Raw genomic sequence first — 12,356 nt, 5'->3', positions numbered from 1 at the left:
TAACATATATTCCTTTCCCTGCTATTTTTTCCTTAGCACTTATTACCATCTAACATGTTATGTGGGCTTCCCTGGTAGCTCAGCTGGTAAAGAAACTGCCTGCAATGCAGAAGACCCCAGTTCAATTCCTGGGTTGGGAAGATCCACTGGAGAAGGGATGGGCTACACACTCCAGTATTCTTGGGCTTTCCTGGTGGCTCAGCTGGTAATGAACCTGCCTGCAATCCGGGAGACCTGGGTTCATTCCCTGGATTGGGAAGATCCTCTAGAGAAGGGAGCAGCTACCCACTCCAGTATTCTAGTCTGGATAATTCCATGGACTGTATAGTCAGTCCATGGGGTCGCTAAGAGTGGGACACGACTGAGCGACTTGCACTTTAACATGTTACGTACTTCATCTTGGTTATTGCTGGTCTCCAACGGAACGTAAGCTAAATGAAGGCAGAGATTTTTATCTTCTTTATTCACAGCTGTATCTTTAGCACCTAGTACAGTGTCTAGCACATAACAAGTGCTCAATTTAAATTTAACAAATAATTTTAAATGACCTTATTTATACTAATTAGCCTAGTAATTTAAAGTCCTGTTACTTTGTAATGGGAAGGTATAAATATAAATATATCATTACTGTATTAATGGAAATTTGGTTTAGGTTTTCGTCTGATTCTTATTTTCAGATTCTTTTCTCTGTGCTATATGACAACCAATATTGCCTTCACAAGCCCCCAAACGTGTTGAAGCCAGACGGCAAAATGAAAACGTCATAGCAAATGACCTGGACGGTTCAGTTGTTAGCCTTGTAGAAAGTAAGCATCTATTTTTAAACTAATATTTTACATATATATTTATATGCATTTTAATAGGAGTATTTACATAAAAATAATGTGAAATTTGTGTTTGTTTTATAAAACAGATCTTAGCTTTGGAGAAAGTGCAGCTAACAGGTGAGTTATTTTTTAAAAAGACAGCCAATAAATACATGTTAGAGGAAGGGACTGATGAGCATAGCACCTAGAAAAAAAGGTTATTTTTTACTTTGATTTAACCCTTCATGGTTTGTCTGAAGGCTCTTCTTTGGCTAAGCATGTCTTATATATTGGCATTCTTTGTAGTTCTTTGTATTCTTGGTTATTTTCTTGCTTTATGGTAGAAACTGCAGTAAATGAATGATACTTATTTTATTACTTTATTAAACAAAGACAATAAAACTGCCAGTTGGAGCTCCTCAGCATTGTAAGGTAATCAGTGTTACTTCAGTGAGTGATTCCCTACATTTTTTTTGCCAAAAAATTGCCACACACACACACACACACACACACACAAAACAAAAACAAAATAGGCAAATGGAAATCAGAGGAAGGCCGAACTGATGATATTAACAAGAAATGGTGTAGAATGTAAGTTTAAAAGCACTCAACAGAATAAGACACTATTTCGGGAGATATAACAGTCTTAATAGTGTATACACAAAGCTTAATACTTAAAGCAAAAGCTATTAGAAATGCATGGGGAGCTTGAGAAAAGTACAGTTATAATGGGTAGTTTCAATGACTTCGTTCATTGTTGGACAAATCTCGTAGACAAAACATAAGGAAAGACATATCTGAATTTAAATTATACCTAATAAATAAATAAGAAACCTAAGTGCATATACCCACATACACACACACACACAATGTTCATTTTCTTCCAAGGAATCCCAAAGAAAATCTTAAAAACAAACAAAGAATTTTATGGGCTACATTTTATCATAATCCAATAAAATTATATCTAATTAATGAAAAGTTGACCATGAAAATCTGAATGAATCAGTAATCCTTTTGCAAGAATTAATGCGAATTGCAGGACATGTTGGGCTTCCCTGGTGGCTCAGATGGTAAAGAATCTGCCTGCAGTGTGGGAGACCTGGTTTCAATCCCTGGGTTGGGAAGATCCCCTGGAGGAGGGTATGGCAATCCACTCCAGTATTCTGGCCTGAAGAATCCCAATTGACAGAGGAGCCTGGTGGGCTACAGTCCACAGGTTGAAAAGAGTCAGACACAGCTGAGCAACTAAGCATAGAACACAATCCTTTGGCCAAACAGGAAATCAAAAGGGAAGTTATCAAGTATGTTTGTCCTTCAGTCGCTAAGTCGTGTCCAACTCTTTGCAACTCCATGGACTGCAGCACACCAGACTTCCCTGTCCTTCACTATCTCCTGGAATTTGTTCAAACTCATGTCATTGAGTCGGTGATACCATTCAACCGTCTCATCCTCTGAGCCCCATTTTCCTCCCACCTTCAATCTTTCCCAGCATCAGAATCTTTTCTGAGTCAGCTCTTCACATCAGGTAGCAAAAGTATTGGAGCTTCAGCTTCAGCATCAGTCCTTCCAGTGGGTATTCAGGGTTCATTTCCTTTAGGATGGACTGGTTTGATCTGTTTCCAGTCCGAGGGACTCTAAAGAGTCTTCTCTAGCACCATAGTTCGAAACCATCAATTCTTCAGTGCTCAGCCTTTTTTATGGTCCAGCTCTCACATCCATACATGACTCCTGGAAAACCATTGCTTTGACTATATGGACCTTTGTTGGCAAAGTGATGTCTCTGCCTTTTAATATGCTGTCTAGTTCTGGAGGTAATGAAAAAGAGAACTTAATATCAGAGTTAATGGGGCAATGTGAAAGCTGAATAGGAAAAAAAAATCATCATTGTTAAAAAAGATAAATTAATAAGAACTTAAATTTATCTTAAGAAAAAACATCTAAACTAATAAAAATATATTAGGGAGATAAAATTTATAAAGATAAAATCTTAAATTAATAAAATTGCAGGAATAATAAATCCAAAACACTGATTTAAAGTGCAATAAAATAAGCTCCTCTGATTAAACCGAAATGAGAATGTATGCAAGATGAGGAATAAGAGGGCTGACATAACCACAGATGTAGGAGAGATTAAAACAATTATACATCAATAGTTTGTTCAACTGTTTGGTAACAACATATTTGAAAATCTAAAGAAAATTGATGGTTTTCCAAATTAAATATAATGACAGAATTCATCCAAGAAGAAGCAGAAACATGCATAGGCCCATTGTCGCACGAAGTTGAGCTTTATCTATCCTTAAAAGAGTTCAGTTTAGTTCAGTTCAGTTGCTCAGTCGTGTCCGACTCTTTGTGACCCCATAAATTGCAGCACGCCAGGCCTCTCTGTCCATCACCAACTCCCGGAGTTTCCCCAAACTCATGTGCATCGAGTCGGTGATGCCATCCAGCCATCTCATGTTCTGTCGTCCCCTTCTCCTTCCCCCAATCCCACCCAGCATCAGGGTCTTTTCCAATGAGTCAACTCTTCGCATGAGGTGGCCAAAGTATTGGAGTTTCAGCTTTAGCATCAGTCCTTCCAATGAACACCCAGGATTGATCTCTTTTAATGGACTGGTTTGGTCTGCTTGTAGTCCTAAGGACTCTCAAGAGTCTTCTTCAACACCACAGTTCAAAAGCATCAATTCTTCGGTGCTCAGCCTTCTTCACAGTCCAACTCTCACATCCATACATGACTACTGGGAAAACCATAGCCTTGACTAGACGTACCTTTGTTGGCAAAGTAATGTCTCCGCTTTTGAATATGCTATCTAGGTTGGTCATAACTTTCCTTCCAATTAGTAAGCGTCTTTTAATTTCATGGCTGCAATCACCATCTGCAGTGATTTTGGAGCCCCTCAAAATAAAGTCTGACACTGTTTCCACTGTTTCCCCATCTATTTGCCACGAAGTGATGGGACTGGATGCCATGATCTTAGTTTTCTGAATGTTGAGCTTTAAGCCAACTTTTTCACTCTCCTCTTTCACTTTCATCAAGAGGCTTTTTAGTTCCTCTTCACTTTCTGCCATAAGGGTGGTGTCATCTGCATATCTGAAGTTATTGATACTTCTCCTGGCAATTTTGATTCCAGCTTGTGCTTCATCCAGCCCAGTGTTTCTCATGACGTACTCTGCATATAAGTTAAATAAGCAGGGTGACAATATACAGCCTTGACGTACTCCTTTTCCTATTTGGAACCAATCTGTTGTTCCATGTCCAGTTCTTTTTTTTTTTTGTATTTTTTTAATTTTTATTTTTACTTTTCTTTACAATACTGTATTGGTTTTGCCATACATTGACATGAATCCACCACGGGTGTTCATGAGTTCCCAATCATGAACCCCCCTCCCACCTCCCACCCCATATCATCTCTCTGGATCATCCCCGTGCACTAGCCCCAAGCATCCTGTATCCTGTATCGAACATAGACTGGCGATTCATTTCTTACATGACAGTATACATGTTTCCAGTTCTAACTGTTGCTTCCTGACTTGGATATAGGTTTCTCAAGAGGTAGGTCAGGTGGTCTGGTATTCCCATCTCTGTCAGAATTTTCCACAGTTTATTGTGATCCACACAGTCAAAGGCTTTGGCATAGTCAATAAAGCAGAAATAGATGTTTTTTCTGGAACTCTCTTGCTTTTTTGATGATCCAGCAGATGTTGGCAATTTGATCTCTGGTTCCTCTGCCTTTTCTAAAACCAGCTTGAACATCTGGAAGTTCACAGTTCACATATTGCTGAAGCCTGGCTTGGAGAAGAGTAGGCGATTTCAATTCCAGGCTATTGAAAAGAGGGACGATCTACAATACAGTCTAGAAGATGACATAAGTTTAATGTTAGTTGCTCAGTCATGTCCGACTCTTTGCAGCCCCATGGACTGTAGCCCGCCAGGCTCCTTTGTCCATAGGATTCTCCAGGCCAGAATATTGGAGTGGGTTGCCATTTCCTTTGCCGGGGATCGTCCTGGCCCAGGGATTGAACTCAGGTCTACCTGCATTGCAGGTGGATTCTTTACCATCTGAGCCACAAGGAAAGTCTGTAACTTTAATATGAAAGCCCAATAAAGATAGAGCAAAGAATGGAAACTACTAAGTTCACTTATTAATATAGATATCAGAATTGTACATAAAATATTCACAAATAAAATCCAGGAATAAATTTTAAAATCCCACTACCTGTACAGACTGCTTTGAGTGTGCACATGAAATACTCTGACTGGAATGGTGGTCATGCAGGGGGTATAATGGAAAGTGGACGCCCCTGGGACATATTTTGGAGGTAGAGTTGATAATAATTGCTATCAGAGGTGAGGAAATAAGAGGAATCAAGCTCCCAAGGAAATATAAGTGATAGATTCAGACACCCAAACATTTAAAAAGAAAATGCCTACCAAGAACCTTTGCTGAGGAAGATCCCACAGTGTGTGATCCCACAGGAAGATCCACTCTGTGATCCCACAGAGGTTTTCTTAAATTAAGAAAGAGGAACACATGGGTTTCAGGGAAGCAGAGAGCCCTACTTAAAGAGGTGGAGGGAATTCCCAGTATAACAATGGAAGTCCAAGGGTTGTATTTACTTGTACAGAAGCCAATTTGGAATGGAACAGAAGGACGTAGACAGGTCTCCGGGAAAAAAATCAAAATGACATATTATTTGGTGCTAACATTTGTTTCCTCTGAGCCAGATACTGTTCATCCTAAGTATTTTACACATGATAACTCAGTCTTTCTACTTGGGAAAGTTATTATTTCCACTTTATTATAAGCTCCATGAAAGCAAATATTTCCATCTGTTTTATATATTTCAGACACTAAGGATACTGCCTGGCACCTACTAGATATTGAATGGGTATTTGTAGAGTGAATGCAGTGAATCCACATTTAACATATGCAGAAACTGAGATACACAGATTCTGTAACTTCTCCAACGTACATATATGAAATGACTGAAATGGAATTTGTACCCAGACAGTCTTGCTCTAGAGTTGGGGCCTGTATTGTGAAGATATAGCGGGGTGAGAGGGGAAGATATAGTAGCATAAACATCTTCTTTAGGATTATGGAATTAAATACCATTAGGAAAAGAGTGGCTGCTTTTGTGATGACTGGTGTTTTGGTTTTAGGTCTTTTAGCACTATTTGACTTTTTAAACTCTGGATCACTTGGATAAAAACTAAATTTTAATAAATCAAATGATGAATACAAAATAAAGATGAGCTTGTAGAGACAAGATACGTGTCTTAGAATTAAAACTAAAGTGTATGCAGAATAGATTATTACATAATTTGGTAGAGGAGTTGAAATAGATGAAGAAAACAGGGATAATAACTTTTACTAGTGATATAGAATATGGGCTTCTAAGCCTGCCACTAATTGACTGTAAGACTTTGAGCAAGGTATTTGCCCTCTCTGAGAGTCTTGTCTCCTCATCCATAAAACAAGACTTTATGATACCTACTAAACATAGTTATTATTAAAACTAAATATTTAATATTGTGAAAACACTTAACAGAGCCTAGTAAAAGTTCAATAAGAGTTTGTTTCCTTTTTGCTGTATATATTCTCTTATTTATACAAAATGGTACACGTGTTACATTATTTATTCTCTTAATAACTCTAATTATATGAATCATAGTTTATCTAAATTTTACAAATAAAGAAAGAGTTTAAGTTGTTTAATCAAGGTTACACAGCTCTAATACTTTGGCACCTGGTCTTTTCATTGGAAAAGACCCTGATGCTGGGAAAGATTGAGGGCAGGAGGAGAAGGGGATGACAGAGGATGAGATGGCTGGATGGTATCGCTGACTCAATGGGCATGAGTCTGAGCAAATTCCAGGAAATAGTGAAGGACAGGGAAGCCTGGGATACGGCAGCCCACGGGGTTGCAGAGTTTGACATGACTTAGCGACTGAAATAAAATTTTAAAAAATAAATAAAATAAAAACTAAGCTGAAATATGTAGCTTTGTAATGATACCTTAATTTCATGTAGAAAATAGCCACAGTCTTTTATTTTTTTAGCTTTTTTACTGGTTCCTTCCTATTATCTTTTACCTATTGATGAGCATAAGCGTTGTCTCAAAGGCTATGTCCTGACTAGATGTTTACATGGTAGACTTGTCATCTCCCAAAGTGAGCTGATTTATCAATTGCCCTTTAGATCTGATGTGAAGTGGTGTCAACCCTCAGAGATGGAAATGACCAGTGAAATGAACTGGCAGCTGAGTAACTGCACCTGCATATCAACCATCTGGGACCCAGTTTCTATTCCTTCCATCTCCTACATGGTAACATTTGTGATGTATTATTACCTTCTTTCTTTTTTGATATATACATGTAGCATATACATTTGTATTAGGGAAGTAGGTCAAGCAAGAAATGTCTTCTCTCTCTCTCTCTCTTTTTTATTTGCCCACGCTGCATGGCTTTTGGGATCTTATTTCCCCACCCAGGGACTGAACCTGGGCCCTCAGCAGTGAAAGCACTGAGTCCTAACCACTGGACTGCCAGGCACTCCTAGAAATGTTTTCTTTTTCATCAGTTTTTTTAAAGACTTTCTAAATGACATACAATGACATGAATCAGCCATGGGTGTACATGTGTTCCCCATCCTGAACCCTCCTCCCACCTCCCTTCCCATCCCATCTATGTATTCTGCTAACATTTGCTGTAGACAGGTTGAGCTCACTCTTCCTCTTTGTGGAAGAGTGGATTCCATGATGGGGAGAGAGCTACAGAGTTCCCCAGCTTTGCTCCACATTTCTTGAGCATCTATTAGGCATTTAGGCAGCAGGCTGGCAGGTCAAGATACAGGGGCTGCAAGGGTAGATAGACATGTCATCAATTAGAGGCACTGACTATTCCAAGTGGAATGAACACTTCACAGGGAGTGTGGGTTACTTTGATAAAGAAGCTGAACGTGAGGGAAAAGGAGATGAGGTGGAGTGACAGTAACTGGTTGGCAAATGGAAGCTTGGTGGGTTATTCTGGGAACTCGGAGTAGTTTAGCATGGCCATACTGTCATGGATGATGGGTGCAACAAGAGATAAAGCTCGAGCTTAAAGAGTTACTGGAACTTGTAGGAACTTGTATAGAAATCTGGGCTTTGTTATATAAGCAGTAGGGAGTCAAAGCTACCACACAGTCCTTTTTACAGTTTTGAAAGATTAGTCTGGGAGGAGAGTGGAAGATGATTAGTAGGGAAATAAGACAGATCAGGGAAGTCAATTAGAAGTCTTTTCAAGTCATCCAGGCCAGAGATTTAGAATGATCTGGTCTAGAATGCTAGAATGTTGGCAGTAGCTCTAAAGAAAAAATTTCGAGAAGCTCGATCTGCAGATATGATTGATAGGAGTTGCTGATAAGTTGAAGGTTGAAATATGGGTCCCCAATAAATTATCTGCAAATATAAAATTAAAAAAACTCCGGGAAACAAGATTTGTTAAGTTTGCAGCAAATGCTTTTGGTCACAGAACTGTACTTGAACTATAATGAGGCTACAGTCATTGTTTATCTTACTAAGTGTAAATATTCATATGTGAATTTGGCATTTGCATTTTGGTACAAAAATAAATATTAGTGTGCTTCATTACAGGGTGCTATTTCAGTCCCTGTGGGGTATTACTAGCATGTTCTATGTGTTAAACATTCTAAATTCCAAAACACATCTGGCCCCAAGGACTTAAATGATGTGTACCTGCTATTTTTGCACAATTTTGCTTTAAAACTTAATTGTTCCAATGATATAACCAACTGCACATTCACTCTGAGTACATAGTAACTTTGTTCTCCTTATATGCAACAGAGCTGCATTTAAGAATGAGAATTTTGATAGGATTTTGGAAGAAGTAATTTTGAAATGTACTGAGCAAATATATGGCTATGCACCTAGGAAGAGTTTAGCAAGAAAGTTTGGGGTTTCAAGGGAAAAAAAAATCACAAAATAAAGAAGCAACATAATGTGGGCCAAATTTATATTCATTAAGCTATTAATAGCCCCTGTGATTCTGATAAAAAATACATAGTCATCAGAATCAGAGATGTTGCATCATTTTTTCAAAATTTTTGCTGTTTCATTTTGAGAAGTTTGATTATGATTTTGCTTTGGCATGGATTTGCAGGGCGGGGTATTGTGTTCAGGTTCATACAACTTGAGTCTTTGGTTTTGTCTTTTCTCAAACTTGGAACATTTCCTGCCATTATTACTGCACTGATCCTCTTCCCTTTCTGTGACTCTAATAACACAAATATTAGAGCTTTAGATGTTGTCCCAGCTGGTCCTTGAGGCTCTGTTTGGTTCTTTAAATCTCTCTCTTTCTATTTTGCAGAATGAGTGATTTGTGTTCGTCTATCTAAAGTTTTACTGAATCTTTCCTTTTTCATCTCCCTTCTGATAATTAGTCATTCCATTGGGTATTTATTTATTCCAGTTAATTATATTTTTCAGTTCTGAAGGTTCTGTTTGGCTTTTCTCTGTATCTTCTATTTCTTGGCTGATGCTTTCTATTTTAACTTTTGTTTCAAGTGTTCGTGATTACTCATGCAAGCGTTTGTGTACTAGCCACTTTAAAAGTCTTTTTCAGATAATTCCATCATCTATGTCATGACCGTTAATGGTTTTTTCCCACGGAAGTTGAGATTCTCATGGTTCTTCATGTGCCAACTAATTTTGGATTTTATCCTGGATTTTTTTAACCCTTTATCATTTATTTATTATTATTATTAACTTTACAATATTGTATTGGTTTTGCCATACATAAACGTGAATCTGCCAAGGGTGTACACGTGTTCCCCATCCTGAACCCCCCTCCCACCTCCCTCCCCATACCATCCCTCTGGGTCATCCCAGTGCACCAGCCCCAAGCATCCTATATCCTGCATCGAACCTGGACTGGCAATTTGTTTCTTATATGATATTATACATGTTTTAATGCCAGAGGGAGAGGCTGGATTTTTTTGAATTATTTTTAAAATTTATTTTAATTGGAGGCTCATTACTTTACAATATTGTAGTGGTTTTTGCCGTACATTGACATGAATCAGCCATGGGTGTACATGTATCCTGGATGGTTTGACTGTTAATTTAAAAGACCCTAGGTCTGGTCAAATTATGGAGGATGTTGATATCTGTGCTTTAGCAGACACTTGACCTGGTTCAGGTTAAGCTACACCTTCTAGCCCGCTTCTTTGACCTGTGATCCCAGTGGCAGCTCAGTTTCTATAGCCTTTGCTCTGCTGTTCCTGTCTGTCCTGCATGTACTCCATTCAGCAGTCAACCTGGGACCTGGGCTTTGGTCTCTCCAGGGGCTTAGTAATCAAAGTCTTTGGTGTGCTCATTAAGAGCCCATTCACTCACGTACAGGAGTGGGAAGGGGACTGATGAACCCAGGAGTTCATAACTAGCTTCGCTGAGCTTCTCTATCTCTGTGATTGAAACAAGTTTCCAAGTAGTGGTAGGATAGAGAGAGAATTGAAAAATATTTTCTGTCAGCTGGTTCACGAAGCCACAGCTCCACCTAATGGATTTATTTCTGCCCTAATTTTTAAGATTTCTTTCCTTCTACTAACTCTGGGGTTCTCCAATTCTTCCTTTTCTAGTTGCTTTAGGTGTAGAGTTAGGTTATTTATTTGACTTTTTTCTTGTTTCTTGAGGTATGCCTGTATTGCTATGAACTTTCCTCTTAGCACTGCTTTTATAGTGTCCCACAGGTTTTGGGTTGTTGTGTTTCCATTTTCATTAGTTTCTATGCATATTTTGATTTCTTTTTTGATTTCTTCTGTGATTTGTTGGTTATTCAGAAGTGTGTTGTTCAACCTCCATATGTTGGAATTTTTAATAGTTTTTCTCCTGTAATTGAGATCTAATCTTAATGCATTATGGTCAGAAAAGATGCTTGGAATGATTTCGATTTTTTTGAATTTATCAAGTTTAGATTTGTGGCCCAGGATGTGATCTATCCTGGAGAATGTTCCATGAGCACTTGAGAAAAAGGTGAAATTCATTGTTTTGGGGTGAAATGCCCTATAGATATCAATTAGGTCTAACTGGTCTAATGTATCATTTAAAGTTTGCGTTTCTTTGTTGATTTTCTGTTTAGTTGATCTGTCCATAGGTGTGAGTGGGGTATTAAAGTCTCCCACTATTATTGTGTTATTGTTGATTTCCCCTTTCATACTTGTTAGCATTTGTCTTACATATTGCGGTGCTCCTATATTGGGTGCATATATATTTATAATTGTTATATCTTCTTCTTGGATTCATCCTTTGATCATTATGTAGTGGCCTTCTTTGTCTCTTTTCACAGCCTTTGTTTTAAAGTCTGTTTTATCGGAAATGAGTATTGCCACTCCTGCTTTCTTTTGGTCTCTATTTGCATGGTATATCTTTTTCCAGCCCTTCACTTTCAGTCTGTATGTGTCCCTTGTTTTGAGGTGGGTCTCTTGTAAGCAGCATATAGAGGGGTCTTGTTTTTGTATCCATTCGGCCAGTCTTTGTCTTTTGGTTGGGGCATTCAACCCATTTATGTTTAAGGTAATTATTGATAAGTATGATCCTGTTACCATTTAGTTTATTGTTTTGGGTTCGGGTTTATACACCCTTTTTGTGTTTCCTGTCTAGAGAATATCCTTTAGAATTTGTTGGAGAGCTGGTTTGGTGGTGCTGAATTCTCTCAGCTTTTGCTTGTCTGTAAAGCTTTTGATTTCTCCTTCGTATTTGAATGAGATCCTTGCTGGGTACAGTAATCTGGGCTGTAGGTTATTTTCTTTCAGCACTTTAAGTATGTCTTGCCATTCCCTCCTGGCCTGAAGAGTTTCTATTGAAAGATCAGCTGTTATCCTTATGGGAATCCCCTTGTGTGTTATTTGTTGTTTTTCCCTTGCTGCTTTTAATATTTGTTCTTTGTGTTTGATCTTTGTTAATTTGATTAATATGTGTCTTGGGGTGTTTCGCCTTGGGTTTATCCTATTTGGAACTCTCTGTGTTTCTTGGACTTGGGTGATTATTTCCTTCCCCAGTTTAGGGAAGTTTTCAACTATTATCTCCTCAAGGATTTTCTCATGGTCTTTCTGTCTTCTTCTTCTGGGACTCCTATAATTCGAATGTTGGAGCGTTTCATATCGTCCTGGAGGTTTCTGAGATTGTCCTCATTTCTTTTAAATCGTTTTTCTTGTTTCCTCTCTGATTCATTTATTTCTACCATTCTATCTTCTATTTCACTAATCCTATCTTCTGCCTCCGTTATTCTGCTATTTGTTGCTTCCAGAGTGTTTCTGATCTCATTTATTGAGTTATTCATTATATATTGACTCTTTTTTATTTCTTCTAGGTCCTTGTTAAACCTTTCTTGCATCTTCTCAATCCTTGTCTCTAGGCTATTTATCTGTGATTCCATTTTGATTTCAAGATTTTGGATCATTTTCACTATCAATATTCGGAATTCTTTCTCAGGTAGATTCCCTACCTCTTCCTCTTTTGTTTGGTTTGGTGGGCAACCCTCCTGTTCCT

General features: G+C 38.2%; 1 protein-coding gene across 1 annotated transcript in view; it reads left to right on the top strand.

The window, feature by feature from the left end:
* Positions 1 to 9,186, top strand: part of LOC128069463 (phosphatidylinositol-binding clathrin assembly protein-like) — a 53,121-nt gene extending 43,935 nt beyond the window's left edge. Inside the window, exons 10-11 of the mRNA XM_052662651.1 lie at positions 7,010 to 7,136; positions 9,178 to 9,186. Coding sequence (XP_052518611.1) covers positions 7,010 to 7,136; positions 9,178 to 9,186 — 136 coding nt within the window. The remainder of the gene's footprint in view (positions 1 to 7,009; positions 7,137 to 9,177) is intronic.
* Positions 9,187 to 12,356: the final 3,170 nt, after the last annotated feature.

Source organism: Budorcas taxicolor, chromosome X (genome assembly GCF_023091745.1).
Source record: "Budorcas taxicolor isolate Tak-1 chromosome X, Takin1.1, whole genome shotgun sequence".
NCBI classification, from domain to species: Eukaryota; Metazoa; Chordata; class Mammalia; order Artiodactyla; family Bovidae; genus Budorcas; species Budorcas taxicolor.
Note: the sequence above shows the minus strand (reverse complement) of the source record. Positions and strands in the feature narration are given on the sequence as shown.